The following is a 17194-nucleotide window of genomic DNA, read 5'->3' as shown; positions in this document are numbered from 1 at the left end:
CTTAAAGTTTTCATGTTTTATTGTTTTACAACATTGAATTATAGTGGATTTCATTTGGCTTTTTTTGACTCTGATCACCAGAAAAGGATTTTTATGTCAAAGTGAAAACAGATCTCTATAAAGTGATCTAGATTAATTTCAAATATAAAACAAAAAATATTAGGTATTTGATTGCACAAGTATTCACCCCCTTCAAGTCAGTACTTGGTAGATGTACCTTTGGCTGCAATTACAGCCTTGACTCCGTGTGAATAGGTCTCCACCAGCTTTGCATATCTGGACACTGCAATTTTTCCCCATTCTTCTTTACAAAACTGCTCAATGTCTGTCAGATTGCATGAGGATCATGAGTGAATAGCCCTTTTCAGGTCCTGCCGCAACTTCTCAATTGTGTTGAGGTCTGAACTCTGACTTGGCCACTCCAGAAAATTAACCTTGTTGTTTCTAAGCCATTCCTGTGTAGCCTTGGTTTTATGCTTGAGGTCATTGTCCTGCAGGCAAACAAATCTTCTCTCAATTCGCAGTTCTCTTGCAGACTACATCAGGTTTTCCTCCCTGAATTTTGCTGCATTCATTTTATCCTCTACCTTCACAAGCCTTCCAAGGCCTGATGCAGTGAAGCATCCCCAGAACGTGATGCAGCATGCTTCACAGTAAGGATGGTGTGTTTTCTATGTTTGGCTTACGCCAAACATTTTATTTAGTGTCATGGCCAAAAAGGTCAATTTTGATATCATAAGACCATAGAACCTTCTTCCTGCTGATTTCATGTGCGGCTGTCTCTTCACCACTCTCCCATAGAGCTGTGACTGGTGAAGCACCCGGGCAACAGTTGTTGTACGCGTGGTCTCTTCCCATCACAGCCACAGAAGCTTGTAACTCCTCCAGAGTTACCATGGGTCTCTTGTTGGTCTCCCTCACTAGTCCCCTTCTTGCATGCTCACTCAGTTTTTGAGGGCAACCTGCTCTTGACAGATTTACAGCTGTACCATGTTGTTTCCATTTCTTGATGATTGACTTAACTGTACTCCAAGGGCTATTCAGTGACTTGGAAATGTTCTTCTGTCCATCTCCCAACTGGAGTTTTTGCTAGGATATGAATCACCAGCAGTTGGACCTTCCAGATGCAGGTGTGTTTTTACTGTAATGAATTGAAACACCTTGACTGCATGCAGGTGATCGCCATTTAACTAATTATGTGACTAATAAAACCATTGGCTGCACCAGTTATGATTTGATGTGTCATACTAAAGGAGCTGAATACTTATGCAGTCTAATATTTTGTATTTTATAGTTGCAATTTATTTAATCACTTCATAGAGATCTGTTTTCACTTTGACATGAAAGTCTTTTTCTGTTGATCAATGTCAAAAGAAGCCAAATGAAAATGCTAAGTTGCTTTCAATTATTCATCGTACCTCCATAATATTGCCTGTTTCAAAACCATATATATGTGTGTGTGTGTATGTTTAGATAAGAACATGGATGGGAGGCGTATGAAGGAAGATGGTCCCAGTGTGGGTCCATGGGTCTCAGTAGAATAACCAGTTCAGCGTGGATTAATTTGACCAAAGGGCTTATTTCTGTGGTGTAGTGCTCTATGACTCCATATGGGTTATCATTCCCCTGTTATGCATTTTGAAAAATTACATGTTTTTATTTCCTGATATTCCAACTTAATTTTATCTGTATGTTCCAGTCTTCGTCACACCGTGTAAGGTGTTAAAAGTATTAGCAAATAAATTATACTTTCTTGTTGTTCTGCCTGTTGGAATTATTTAGTCAGATTGACTGTTCATCCATTGTGATAGAAGCATTGTTGGAATCAAGACATTTCTTCAAATTGATTTCTCATGTTGGAATAAGTGTAATGTGCTCATAGATCGAATCTCTTCTAGATTTTTAGAATCTTTTTCCTTCATTTTACCTTCCCCTCCCCCCAAAAAAATCTCCTTTTGTGGAAAACGACTGAGCTTTATCCTTTTAAAGCTCTTATAAATGTTTTATGTGCAACTTTTATATTGAAGTTTTAGAATTAACCTTAAGCTTTAATGATTAATCAGTGAATTGTTAAATATACTGGAAGTAACAGATACTATATGAATATGATACTTGTGAGACTTGTATCCTATCTCTGATGGAATCCTGTGTTATCATGGAGGCAGAAGAATACTGCAAGGTATTTTAATTCTCCAGAAATATTAGTCAAATTAAATAAGTTTCACTTGAAAGTTCATGAATAAGTAATTCCATCTCATGAATCTACATAATTATCTTCTGATTTACTCTGATAGTGTGGTACAGAATTTGTATAATGCAGTTGAAGGTTATCCATACAGTCTATTGAAGTGAATGGACAATTAACATTTATCAATGAAAGTGGGTTTTAGATAGTTCATCTTTACATTTCTGTACTACCTGTGTGTACTTTTCCAGACTCTGGTGAAGACATTTGAGGTGTGTGATCTGCCTGTAAGAGCTTCCAAATTTGTTGCCCGTAAGAACTGGGTCATCACTGGAGCTGTAAGTATCTGTCATTCTGACTGTCATAATCTGCTACGTAATTATGGTTCTAACAAAGATGTGAATGAGTCCTGACGAAGGGTCTCGGCCTGAAACGTCGACTGTACCTCTTCCTAGAGATGCTGCCTGGCCTGCTGCGTTCACCAGCAACTTTGATGTGTGTTGCTTGAATTTCCAGCATCTGCAGAATTCCTCGTGTTTGTGAATGAATTCTAGTGTTTTGGAGCAATATGGATCTTTGTTAAGCTAATGAACACGTTTGCCTCACAATATCCAGAGAGAGGAAAATTAGAAATGATAATAGGCGTTGTTTAAATTTATGATCTGACCTGGCTTAGCTCAAATGTCATTTGGTTTTGTGCAGTTGCTAAGAAAATCCAGAAATGGTTGTCAATGAAGAAAACAGTTGCTGAGGAGATTTTTTTTTGCATGGTAGTTTGGTAATATCTTCATTGCATATTATTTTTTTGTGTTATAACACCTCATACTGCAGATGTGATTATTAGTGAATCAAAGATGTGCCCAGAGTTGGTGAGAATATCAAATAGAGTATGGTAGGCTTACTGTTAAAGAGCAGGAACAAATGGAATTTCATTTGAGGTAATGAAGTGAATTAAGTTGTGATTTTATGGACTTGGATGGATGTGCATACTTTGCATTTAATTGGGAAATTGAAATGTATTATCTAGTTATTGTGGTTTGTAACTATTGTAGATATGGACTTCAGAATTATGAACAAAAAAAAATTACATCTGGAAGTAAGTCTTGAAATTCCCCCCAAAGACAGATTCATAGTATTTAAACATCAACATGTAATCATCTTGTAAAAGTTGATCTTCTGTTACACATTGCAATTTATGTGATCACTGGTCTGCCCCTCTGGGGTAGAGGAAAAAGATTAAAAGTAATGCTTCTGGTCTATAGCATATTTTGTTGGATAAGCATCTTAATTTTATTCTGAGACCAGTGATCATAAGCCTGCAAATCTTAAAATTTCAACAAGAACAAATAAAGCCCAACTTAAAGAAGCAAATAATTTTTGTTTTGGAATTTGTTCTCTTATAATTTAGGATGACATGCAAATCCGAGTTTTCAATTACAACACACTAGAGCGGGTTCACATGTTTGAAGCTCATTCAGATTACATCCGTTGCATTGCTGTTCACCCAACTCAGCCATATATTTTGACCAGCAGTGGTAAGTGTTCATTATTTCAATTTTACGCTGGAGAATAGAATTTTTTTCTCTGAAGACTTATTTGAGTGGTTATAGAATGTAGCTAAATTTATGAAATGGTTTCAAAGATTAATATATTCTTTCTTAGATGACATGCTGATCAAGTTGTGGGATTGGGAGAAGAAATGGTCCTGCAGCCAAGTATTTGAAGGACACACCCATTATGTTATGCAGATTGTTATCAATCCAAAGGATAACAACCAGTTTGCAAGTGCATCTTTAGATAGGACAATTAAGGTATGTGAACACACGTTGGAAGGAAGAACTGAGAAACCTTTCATGTTGTAGTTAAAATTGTGGAGGATAAAGGGGTATCCAACTAATGCATTGAAAATAATAAATATTTATCTTGTAGCCTAATATGTGGAGATAATCATATTACATTGAAGAAGCGTCACACAATTTGTTCTGAAATAATTGTAGAGTTTTGTTTTTTTATTTTTATACAGTAGGTTGTGTTTATATCAATCTAGGTATGGCAACTTGGGTCATCCTCACCTAATTTCACCTTGGAAGGCCATGAGAAAGGAGTAAACTGCATTGATTACTACAGTGGTGGTGATAAGCCATACTTGATTTCTGGAGCTGATGATCGCCTAGTTAAAATCTGGGATTACCAGGTAAATATAATTAGACTGATGAGTGTTTGATCATGATTATGCAATTTATTTTATTGTAAAACACTATTTTACATTTAATAACCAAAGTTTAATTCTGCTGAATCATATATACATTTGGAAAGTAAATTGCTTTTATGGTAACACCCAACAAATGTATTAAGTTTTTCACTTGATCAGAAAGCAAAACCTCTAACCATTTGAACCAATAACTGATAAAACCACTGAACATTCTACCAAAGCTAGGTAAAGCAATAAAGCACTTTGAATAAAAAGTTCTCAATGTTTTTCAGGGAAAACTGCACATTGTTGTTCAGTCTGCAATGCCAAAATCACAGTTAACATGAATAGTATTTTTAGCCTTGAAATAAATAATAACCATTATAAGTTTTAACTGAACTATGACTGTCATTCATAGAATAAGACCTGTGTTCAGACACTGGAAGGTCATGCTCAGAATGTATCTTGTGTCAGCTTCCATCCTGAGCTTCCAATTATCATCACTGGATCAGAGGATGGTGAGTATAATGTTGGTAATTGTAATTAGTACTTAGAAGGCAACTTATCAATGCCTTGTATAGCTTAGTCTATAGTCAGATATGTAAAAATAAAATTATTTGGTAACAAGAAGTCATATTGGTAATGTTCTAATTTGTTCACTATTTCATTTAAATATATCATTTGTTACTCAGTTAAATGGTAGTTCGTCTTTTTTTTTAATGCCTTTTAACTATATCCATGAAACTTTGGCTAACTGGGCCGCTGCCTAATTGGGCCAAAATGGACTGACCCCAATTTCTGCCAATTGACTAGAATCCACAATATTACTGTTTAACATATAAAGAGGAGGAATTAACTGTGATAGAGTATTAACAGGACCATTGTCTGATAGTCCAAAGTTCTACTACAATGCCATCAAGGTTACAGATTATTGGAGATTTACTACATAAAATAGAATATTTAATTCTTATCCTTCCTTTAAGTGGACAACCATTTTCAGCAGCAAGGAAAGAGGCATATTCTCTTTAGATTATAATAATAACCTAATGGAGACATGCATCAGAATATTTTTAATGAGAATTTTGGTGGCTGTTGCTTTTTTTGGAAAACGAAAACAATAAGTAATTTTTGAAAATACTTTCATTGTTTTTACCTGTTTTATATATTACAAAAAGGGGAGAGGGTGTTGAAGTAACCCTTTATTCCTTTACTTGTAGTCATTCAGAAAAGAAATGTGTTGTAAAGCCAAAGAAATGATTGAGGGAAGGATAGTGTATTTTGTGGCTTACTGAGGCAGCAAATTAGAGTAGCATAATTTTTCTATTGATGGCATAGAGGAGAAGGCAAGTTTAAAAGAAAGCTGAAGAACTGAATTAATTCGTAATAATGAGATAAAGGGGCTGAATCATGTTTATTTTTTAAAACAGACTTTTGAACGTATAGTTTAGATGAACCAAAAGTCTTCAGCTTGAAATAATCATTGGACAATTGCATTTAATTTTTAAAGGTACTGTCCGTATCTGGCATTCAAGTACTTACAGATTAGAGAGTACACTGAATTATGGGATGGAACGAGTCTGGTGTGTGGCAAGTCTGAGGGGCTCCAATAACGTGGCCCTTGGCTATGATGAAGGCAGCATCATCATTAAGGTATGCAAGTCGTACATTTTTACAGCAATAATCTGCGAAGTGGAGTGCCGTTCTTTTACGTGCACCAGTCATTTAGTAGTAATCTGAAAGCAGTGATGTTTTTATAGGATAAAATACTAAACTGATAACAAAGTCAAATTAATTAGTCTTAAAAAGGCAGTATATTCACTGTCTCCAGATGTATACCAAAAGTCATGTGCTTGGAATAGCTGATGGATTCATAGTGTTATCATAGATAGTAGGATTGTGATTTTTCATTTATTTCTAAAGTAAACAATTTAAAATAGTTTTGCGTGTAACCACCTATTTCTTTATGCAGCCATTTCAGTTGTGTACAATTTAATAATTATACACTTAGTGATATTTGTGCTCTTCAAAAGGAAAAATGTTGTGAATATAGCATGTGTTTATTTTTTACTCCCAATACATCTATTAAGTATTTTCAATTAGTTAACGGTGCACAATAGAAATTTATAAATAAGTTATTTCAACATCAACTACGCTGGCCCATTATGAAATTTATTGTTGCAGTTACCATGTTATTCTATCTTCTGGGTGATTAGCCAAGCGGTGTACTAAATGTGCAGAAGAAACAAATGTCAGATTTTTTAAAAATCTCATTACTCCACAGATCTTCACTCTTAAGCCACAGACAAATTACAAGCATTAGAGTATTTGTATTTTAATTAAAAGGATTTTTTTTTACTATTTACTGCATACTCTGCCCTCTAATTGCTTTCCAAATACAAAGGAAGAGGCTGACACTTAATATAATTTGCTCAATTTTTAGCTTGGTCGTGAAGAGCCAGCAATGTCCATGGATGCCAGTGGTAAAATTATTTGGGCTAAGCATTCTGAAGTTCAGCAGGCTAACCTTAAAGCAATGGGTGATGCTGAGATAAAAGATGGTGAAAGGCTACCTTTGGCTGTGAAAGATATGGGAAGCTGTGAAATCTATCCACAATCAATTCAACACAACCCCAATGGAAGGTATGTCTTCAAAACGTTCCAGTTATATAATAAAAAAGACATTGTAGAACTAAATTGATTAAAGTATTTTGTGTACTGGTACTTTTGTGAACTGACATATCACAAGCATATTTTTAACATTAGACGAATAAATAACTTACTGCCATTTTAAATTGTAGTTATTTCTTGGTTATAATTTATGTAAGTTGGATCTTCTCACCTAGGACACGCTTTTCCTAGTACACCATTAGAAGTTATGTAAAATAATCATATTTACTGTAAAGATTTTCTTGTTAATAGGAAAAATTAATATTTGTGAATAACATTTGCCACCTTTTCCCTCCCTTTTATCAACAAAGGCAATTAAAACTGTTGCCCCTTCTAATGAAAGGGAATAATAGACTCGCTGGTCTTTAGAAAACTGAGGGGGTGATGTCGTTGAAAGCTATTGAATATTGAAAGGCTTAGCTAGAGTGGATGTGGAGAGGATGTTTTTCTTATAGTGGGTGAGTTTAGGACCAGAGGGGACTGCCTTAGAATAGAGAGACGTCCATTTAGAACAAATGGTGAGGAATTTATTTAGCCAGAGGGTGGTGAATCTATGGAATTCATTGCCCTGGATGGCTGTGGAGGCCAAGTCACTGGGTATATTTAAAACAAATGTTGAGAGGCTGTTGATTAACAGGGCATCAAAGGTTACGGAGGGAAGACGGGGGAATAATAAATTGAGAGGGAGAATAAATTAGCATAATCAACTGGTGGAGCAAACATGATGGGCCGGGTGGCATAATTCTACTCCAGTGTTTTATGGTCTTGTATTTTCAATGCTGTCATTTGTTGCCTTTCTTTGGTGCTAACTAATTTGTACAGATTTTTTGAGGTTGAGACTTGTACCCTACCATTCCAAATACTTCAAACTTTGCACTGATATTTAAGCTGTTGAGTATCTAAACTAAGTTTTCTTAATGTAAAATGTATGTTCATAAAATAATTTAAATTTTGGTATTTAGATTTGTGGTGGTCTGTGGTGATGGTGAATACATTATCTACACTGCAATGGCTTTGCGAAACAAGAGCTTTGGATCTGCACAGGAGTTTGTATGGGCACACGATTCTTCTGAGTAAGTAATATTCAAGGTATAAGATTACTTCAACCTTTGATCAAAAGTGAATAAAGAACTAATGGATTTGCTTCCCTTTGCAGATATGCAATCAGAGAAAGCAACAGTGCAGTAAAGATTTTCAAGAATTTCAAAGAAAAAAAGTCATTTAAGCCTGATTTTGGAGCAGAAGGTAACAAGTTGATATATATCACTCGAGTGTTTTTAAGAGGATTGATAGACAGAGTAGTGAAGACCACATTTCTTGCAGAAATTAGAGAATTTTTCATTTAATTATGACCATATCATTGAACTTTTCCCTGTTACCTCGAGAGCAAACAGTTTCTTTGTAAAGTACTTTATAACCTACTGTTGAGAATAACCTCATAGCATGAGAATGAGTAAATTACGTCATCACTTTAATTCAGAATATAAGCAAAAGATTTAGCATTTTTCTCTGTGGTGTTTCAAATTGAAGATACGCCTGGAAATTGGTATATGTTTTATCATATATAGTCTGTAATGCGTTAGTGATTATAGTTGAATGTAAATAATTTATTTACTTCAGTACTTAAGAAAAAGTTGATCTCTGACCTTTTTAATGAGGTTTTTAAGAGTAATGTGCTATTCATCTATTATGTGACATCTTTAACTGCATTTATTCAAAACTGTGAAGTATATACCGAATGACAGAAGAAGTTTGTTTTGTAGATGTGCTCTTGAGTTGTATGATAGGGGAATGTGAATACAGGTCATCTGATAGAGGATTAAAAAGTTGATACGGTTGGAATGTATGTAAGATATGGGATTTATAAGGGAGTGCAAGAAGCAAACTGTAAACAGAAAATACTCCCTGATTTCTCAGTGGCTTTAGCCTGATCAGCTAAACCTTTTTCAAATATATTTGCAAGCTTTTTGTCTTTATTGATATCCCATACTTTTATGAAATTAATTTCTAACACTCTAGAATATGGTAATTTCAAGGGTTCTCTTACTTATAGGTATCTATGGTGGTTTCCTCCTGGGGGTTCGGTCAATGAATGGCCTAGCATTTTATGACTGGGACAGCACTGAACTCATACGTAGAATTGAAATACAGCCCAAATATGTAAGTGACTTATCTAACTAATTGGGAGCCATGATTAGCGACCAGTAAGAGAGAATGATCCAGATTAAGTGCATTGTCCAGCTCTATTAACTTGTTGGGAATTTAAACTGAGTATATTTCCTTTAGATTTGGAGTAACCTATTTAAAATGTAAATTTATTGATGCAAGATGGTTGATTTGATCAGTTAATGTCTAGTTGCAGCAATTACCAAGCTGATTTTTTGCTGAAGGTTTCTTAAATTGTCCAACTTTGTTCAAAGTTGGAGCTTGTTGGGAATAATTGCTTACATGTTTCAGCCGCGGTGCTGATGGAAGTTCAAGTGAAATGAATGAACTGTCTTTAGAGTTGTGGCATGAATATCTGGAGTGACTTGTGCATGTGTTGGAATTTGCTGTGCACGTGATTGGAATTGTGCTGCAGAAAGAAATTGAATGAGATGAGAATTTTACTTGAGGGAAAGACTGGCTTTCAGCAGTGATGAATTTTTGTAAATAATCTGCATTTAACTGAAGTAGAGATGTCCAATTCATCCCAAGTCAAATGGAAATGACCTACTCACTGCTGGATCGGAATCAATACATTAAAAACATTCTGTAATTCCAGAGGGTGAGCGGTAATCAATTATCAAGTATCAATTCCAAAGAAGTAGCATACAAATTAGCCAGAGAAAGTGGCTCACCTGAGGACTGGGAGAAATTCAGAGTTCAGCAGAGGAGGACAAAGGGCTTAATTAGGAAGGGGAAAAAAGATTATGAGAGAAAACTGGCAGAGAACATAAAAACGGACTGTAAAAGCTTTTATAGATATGTAAAAAGGAAAAGACTGATAAAGACAAATGTTGGTCCCCTGCAAACAGAAACAGGTGAATTGATTATGGGGAGCAAGGACATGGCAGACCAATTGAATAATTACTTTGGTTCTGTCTTCACTAAGGAGGACATAAATAATCTTCCAGAAATAGTAAGGGACAGAGGGTCCAGTGAGATGGAGGAACTGAGCGAAATACATGTTAGTAGGGAAGTGGTGTTAGGTAAATTGAAGGGATTGAAGGCAGATAAATCCCCAGGGCCAGATGGTCTGCATCCCAGAGTGCTTAAGGAAGTAGCCCAAGAAATAGTGGATGCATTAGTGATAATTTTTCAAAACTCGTTAGATTCTGGCCTAGTTCCTGAGGATTGGAGGGTGGCTAATGTAACCCCACTTTTTAAAAAAGGAGGGAGAGAGAAACCGGGGAATTATAGGCCGGTTAGCCTAACGTCGGTGGTGGGGAAACTGCTGGAGTCAGTTATCAAGGATGTGATAACAGCACATTTGGAAAGCGGTGAAATGATCGGACAAAGTCAGCATGGATTTGTGAAAGGAAAATCATGTCTGACGAATCTCATAGAATTTTTTGAGGATGTAACTAGTAGAGTGGATAGGGGAGAACCAGTGGATGTGGTATATTTGGATTTTCAAAAGGCTTTTGACAAGGTCCCACACAGGAGATTAGTGTGCAAACTTAAAGCGCACGGTATTGGGGGTAAGGTATTGGTGTGGGTGGAGAATTGGTTAGCAGACAGGAAGCAAAGAGTGGGAATAAACGGGACCTTTTCAGAATGGCAGGCGGTGACTAGTGGGGTACCGCAAGGCTCAGTGCTGGGACCCCAGTTGTTTACAATATATATTAATGACTTGGATGAGGGAATTAAATGCAGCATCTCCAAGTTTGCGGATGACACGAAGCTGGGTGGCAGTGTTAGCAGTGAGGAGGATGCTAAGAGGATGCAGGGTGACTTGGATAGGTTGGGTGAGTGGGCAAACTCATGGCAGATGCAATTTAATGTGGATAAATGTGAAGTTATCCACTTTGGTGGCAAAAATAGGAAAACAGATTATTATCTGAATGGTGGCCGATTAGGAAAAGGGGAGGTGCAACGAGACCTGGGTGTCATTATACACCAGTCATTGAAAGTGGGCATGCAGGTACAGCAGGCGGTGAAAAAGGCGAACGGTATGCTGGCATTTATAGCGAGAGGATTCGAGTACAGGAGCAGGGAGGTACTACTGCAGTTGTACAAGGCCTTGGTGAGACCACACCTGGAGTATTGTGTGCAGTTTTGGTCCCCTAATCTGAGGAAAGACATCTTTGCCATAGAGGGAGTACAAAGAAGGTTCACCAGATTGATTCCTGGGATGGCAGGTCTTTCATATGAAGAAAGACTGGATGAACTGGGCTTGTACTCGTTGGAATTTAGAAGATTGAGGGGGGATCTGATTGAAACGTATAAGATCCTAAAGGGATTGGACAGGCTAGATGCGGGAAGATTGTTCCAGATGTTGGGGAGGTCCAGAACGAGGGGTCACAGTTTGAGGATAGAGGGGAAGCCTTTTAGGACCGAGATTAGGAAAAACTTCTTCACACAGAGAGTGGTGAATCTGTGGAATTCTCTGCCACAGCAAACTGTTGAGGCCAGTTCATTAGCTATGTTTAAAAGGAAGTTAGATATGGCCCTTGTGGCTACAGGGGTCAGGGGGTATGGAGGGAAGGCTGGGTTCTGAGTTGGATGATCAGCCATGATCATAATAAATGGCGGTGCAGGCTCGAAGGGCCGAATGGCCTACTCCTGCACCTATTTTCTATGTTTCTATGTTTCTATGTAATCCAGTGAAATTTGCTTCATGTTTCATTGGCTTATTGTTTGCTCTTATCTTCAATTTTTCGTTGTTTTTTGAAAGAACTGATTAACTTTGGAACAAAAATTAAAGGACAGAGGGTGCATTCCCTTCAACTAATCTTAACTGGCTTATTCAGTCCAGATAAGTGAGTGTTGGTCTGCTCATCTGGGGAACATGGTCAGTGCTGACCATGTTTTCATGTATCCATGCTTAGCTCTCAGAATCACTGGATAGTTAATGACAGGTAGAGATTCAAGACTGGTTTTCTGTTCTGTTGCAGGGGCACTAAGTATGTTCATAATAAAACTTCTGGTGGTTTATTTGTAGTAAGTTTGTAGTGATATTAATTATGTTGACATTGGTTGACAAAATATTATTTCTTTTCAGATATTCTGGTCAGATTCTGGTGAACTGGTTTGCATTGCCACAGAAGATTCCTTCTTCATTTTGAAATACCTTGGTGAAAAGGTTGCTGCAGCACAGGAAACACATGAAGGAGTTACAGAGGATGGTATAGAAGATGCCTTTGAGGCAAGTTTGGTAGCATTTAATATAACAAGTAGGAACTCAGTAAAGTGAAATCTGTTTGAATAGACTATTCTCAGTTGCAGGAGTTTGCAATTATATTGGATAAATCCTTGATGTTCTTGTTTATTTTTTAATTCTAGTTGTTTAACACTGAAGAAGGTGGTTCATAGTTAAGTTACTTGATTTGTATATAACTTTGGGCATTTCTTTTCTAGGTTCTTGGTGAAATTCAGGAAATCGTGAAGACAGGATTATGGGTTGGAGATTGTTTCATCTACACAAGCTCTGTGAATAGGCTTAATTACTATGTTGGTGGAGAGATTGTCACCATTGCCCATCTTGACAGGTGGGTTGCACAGTTTTAGGAAGATTGTATGGAATTAATATAAAAATATTACACACATAGCAATTTTTGTAGAATGCTTTTACTGGTCTGGAAAATACTCTAGAATACAGAAGTGTTGCATACAAGTCCAGTCCTATTTTCACCAACAATTATTTGTACTCTGAAGGCAGAGCAAGTAACTAAGACAGTTAATTGAATGTCAGCTTTAATTACAGGGGTTAAAGAGAATAAAAGTAGGAAAGAATTATTTTAACCTTGTAAGGCGCTGGTGAGACAGAACTTAAAATAACAAGTATAGATTTGATCAACTATCTCGTTATTACTCTTATATTAATCCAAGATGTGACAGATGTCATTCTGAGATAGCTTCTTTAACCCACATGTTTTGGTCATGTCCCTTGTTGGAGAAATATTGGAAAGATATTTTTGATATTATTCCAACGGTCCTAAATATAGACTTACAACCTCATCCAATTACTGCTATCTTTGGACTACCAATGATAGACTTAAATAATTTAACCTCTTCATCACGAAGAATAATTGCATTTCTTACTTTAATGGCTAGAAGGTCCATTTTGCTGAATTGGAAAGAGATTAACCCTCCTAAGGTATTTCATTGGTTTTCACAAACTATGGTGTGTTTGAATTTGGAGAAAATTAGAAGTGCAGTTTATGACTCTTCCATTAAGTTTGAAAAAACTTGGAGGCCATTCATTCAGCATTTTCATTTGATGTAATTTGATCATTTCCAAACTTGTTTTATCTCTCTGTACTGTTGTTGGAGGGGAATGGAGTCATCGACACTAAGGTTTTCTTCTTTTCCATTTTTAAGTTGTTAGTTTTGCCCAAGTCTTTTAGTTTAGTTGATTAATTTTGTTTTTCTTTGGGAATGGGGTTTGCTTTGTTTTTGTTTTGTTTTTTTTTCTTTTTCATGATTTTTTTTCCCAGGTTTTTTTTTGCTTTGTATTATCCGTGGTTAGTTCTACATGTTTGGGAGCTTTGTTAATTTTCACTACTTGGTTTGGCAATTACTTTTTTTTAAGTGTAACAGTATATCTCCTATTATTTGTATTATTGCTATGTTTTGTTTCTATACTTTGAAATTAATAAAAAGATTGAAAAAGAAAAGAAAGAAAGATTTGATCTCCACATTTCAGGAAGGATGCTTGTAATGGAGGCAGTGAAGATTACAACATCCTTCAATTTCAGTCCCCCACCCCAGGGATCAGTATACAAGACGTAGATCAAACTTGCTCTAAGGCAAGTACGTTGTTTCTTGGGCAAGGAAATCAAAACTATGCACCACACATTGCATAGGTGTTCTATTAAAGTCCTATGTGATTGCATAAGTTTTACTTTTTGATCTATATTCCTTTGTAACAAAGGTTAGTATATTGCTTATTTTCCTCTTTTTGCTAGACTAGTCTGTTACTTGTTAGAAGGTTATCACTTTTCTACGTGACTCATCTCACCATGTGATACTCCAGGATTTCTTTAAAGGATAATGAATTGATTTTTGAAGGTAATGGTTCTTGTCTGCATTGAATGGAAGTAGTCCCAGTAAAATGGATGTCTCTGTCGTGAGTACTGATGCTACTAGCTCATGAATCAAATTTTCATTTTCCATACCATTCAACATTCTCGACATGCAAATTTTTGAGCTAAATCTAATCTCAAAACAATCGGGATATCACCTTTAAAAGCTGCAATTTATTTTGTCCTTGGTCTGAAAGGCTCTCATTTGTTCTATGCCACTGATTTCCCTGTTTTGGTGCAAGCCCACTTTGATAAGGACCTGTTCAGACTGTACAGCAACACAGTTTTTGTACCTTCAGTTTAGCAATGCAGAGAACAACCTCTCTTTGACTATGCCGTCCCTTATTATATAGTTTTTCACCTCCAATTTGAATGACTTCCAGTACTTCGGTATCATGTAGAATTCTCCCTAACCAATATGGGCATTAAGATCTTTGAATCAATTGGAAAATGCAAATAACTATAGAAACTTATTTACAAAATTCATAATGCCCATGTTTTTTCATTAAGAACTTATCTGGCACTATAATCCTATTATCAGTTTTATCTTTTCAGGACTATGTATCTTCTGGGTTATATCCCAAAGGACAATCGATTGTATTTGGGTGACAAAGAGTTAAATATCGTCAGCTATTCACTGCTCGTCTCTGTCCTTGAGTACCAGACAGCAGTCATGAGAAGGGATTTTTCCATGGCTGACAAAGTTCTTCCCACTATTCCGAAGGAGCAGAGGACAAGAGTAGCACACTTCCTAGAGAAACAGGTTAGTTGGTACTATAGAAGTTGGCCATGAACTCTGTAGGTGCAGTTTGTTTCGTGTCAGTTCTGAACAGAATGATACACAGCTTTTAGTGTTGGAGTAGTTTATAACTTAGAATAAAGAAACTGTGAAATTAGCTTTTGCTGTGGCTGCTAATAATTCTTTATAAATCTTGTAGAATTTTTATTTGTGATGTTAGCTATTTTGTATTGAATGATTGGAGGTTTTGTGGTCTGAGTTTCAAAATAACATAATTTCCAAATACTATAAATTCAAGCACATGTCACTGATTGTTCCAGTCAATGGTTGAAGAACAGTTGGTGGGTCCATTTAATATCCTAGCAAGAAATCAAACAGTCAAGAATGAATAGGAAAGCTGCTTTGTATTCATCCAGTTTGCATAAAGTAGTTTGGGATGTGGAAATCTAGATATCCAAGACAGAGAATCACAGGGATTCATATTTTGTTATTTGTATATACATCACTGAACTCAGACAATTTCATTTTTGAAGTAGTTAGCCTTGTGAATCAATTTGCAATATTTTCTTCTGCTGAAGGTGCATAAATACAAGTTTTTCTTTGGCATTTTAGGCTATAGTAACTATTCATTAATGCCCAGATAAAGCAGTATTTAAGATTCAGAGAATGTGAAGTAATTTATCAGTATATTCTACTGTAGGAAGAATCAAACCTCCTCTGAACAGGATTAAGACTGATAGAAACTACATCGCTACAACGACAATTCAAGCTGAAATTTTTTTTATAGTGAATAGGTTTGAAAATGAGAATGCATTTCTCACCAGAATTTTCAACTTGCTGTCTTTCGTTACACACAGGGTTTCAAATCACAGGCTCTTGCTGTATCCACTGATCCAGAACACCGCTTTGAACTGGCACTGCAGCTGGGTGAACTGAAGATCGCCTATCAATTAGCTGTAGAAGCGGAGGTAATTAATGTCCTGCTGCTTCAATAGCCATTGGCACTAGTGTTTGAAGCCATATTTCATTACTGAATTCAGTTAGAATGTATACTTTTTATGTTTAATTACATCACACTGAGTTAATTTATAATACAATAATTATTAAAAGTTTTTGAAGTGGGTTAGTACAAGATTGAAAAAATAGTATCTGACGATAGGTGGTTCTGGTTCTGAAAGGAGGATATCAGTGGACTTGGTCAACACAGAAATGAAATTCAATTTGCAGAATTAAGCTGTTACATTTGGGGATGATAAATCATATGTACATTGGACTTCATTTTTATATATAGCAAAATCGTTGGTGACACAGTGGCTCAATGAGTAAATCACTCAAAGGAACCCCATGTATTCAGAGGGAGAAATTGCAAATTCCACATGGAGAACACCGAAGGTCAGGACTGAATTTAAGTTGCTTAAGAGGTATGTTCAGTGTTGTCTGTGTGGAATTTGCATTTTCTCCCTATGAATAATTGGGTTTCTTTTGGGTGCTCTGATCTCCACCCAAATTTCGTGGGTTGCTTGCTTAATTGGCCATGTAGATTGCCCCTAATGTGTGGGCAAAGGTTGATGGCTATGTGGGAGAATAAAATAGGATTAGCGTAAATGAGCATTTGATTGTTGGTGTGAACTTAATGGGCTGAAAGCCATGTTTCAGTACTTTATAACCATGATTTTATTGCTTTAATCTCAAAGTAGACACATTTTTAACCAATTATTCTTATATTGTCATTTCTTAAATTCTCTAATTCCTTTGTCACTTTTTATTTAAATTGGAGATTTTGTAGAGTTTTGTCTTGGTTAGTTGATAAGTTCACCTCAGCTCATTAGCTTTAATTGTAAATCTATGTATGAGAACCTTGATGTAACATTCAGTGGTGTATTAAATCAATCTCATTAACCCTTACTTTGTGTTGGGAAATATTTATCCAGTTATTCAGTCTCTGGAGAAGCCAGGCAATATTTCAGATGCAGGTCAAAATTTATCACAGAGTAATGGAATTTTAAAAGCAAGTGGAATAAAGGAAGGCAGGAGTCAGATAAGGAAAATGTGCTTAACCTTAAATCAAAGAAATGGTAAAAAGACTTAATAGGTATTAACATGAGAAAGTTCAAAAAGAATCACAACCAGAATTAATTAAAAACAATGCACCCAAAATAGGTGAATGCTTATGACAGGGATTG

The 17194-nt window shown here is 36.1% G+C and overlaps 1 protein-coding gene across 1 annotated transcript in view; it reads left to right on the top strand.

Annotated features, from left to right (window-relative positions):
- The window catches only part of copb2 (COPI coat complex subunit beta 2), a 38919-nt gene that overhangs the window by 12099 nt on the left and 9626 nt on the right, over positions 1–17194 (top strand). The window contains exons 3-16 of the mRNA XM_063045917.1: positions 2437–2523; positions 3594–3720; positions 3848–3996; positions 4233–4379; positions 4795–4894; positions 5884–6026; positions 6817–7016; positions 8006–8116; positions 8200–8288; positions 9097–9203; positions 12250–12393; positions 12606–12736; positions 14828–15035; positions 15869–15979. Coding sequence (XP_062901987.1) covers positions 2437–2523; positions 3594–3720; positions 3848–3996; positions 4233–4379; positions 4795–4894; positions 5884–6026; positions 6817–7016; positions 8006–8116; positions 8200–8288; positions 9097–9203; positions 12250–12393; positions 12606–12736; positions 14828–15035; positions 15869–15979 — 1854 coding nt within the window. The remainder of the gene's footprint in view (positions 1–2436; positions 2524–3593; positions 3721–3847; positions 3997–4232; positions 4380–4794; positions 4895–5883; positions 6027–6816; positions 7017–8005; positions 8117–8199; positions 8289–9096; positions 9204–12249; positions 12394–12605; positions 12737–14827; positions 15036–15868; positions 15980–17194) is intronic.

The sequence above is a fragment of the Mobula hypostoma genome, chromosome 4 (assembly GCF_963921235.1).
Source record: "Mobula hypostoma chromosome 4, sMobHyp1.1, whole genome shotgun sequence".
NCBI lineage: Eukaryota > Metazoa > Chordata > Chondrichthyes > Myliobatiformes > Myliobatidae > Mobula > Mobula hypostoma.
This window is presented reverse-complemented; position numbering and strand designations above follow the sequence as displayed.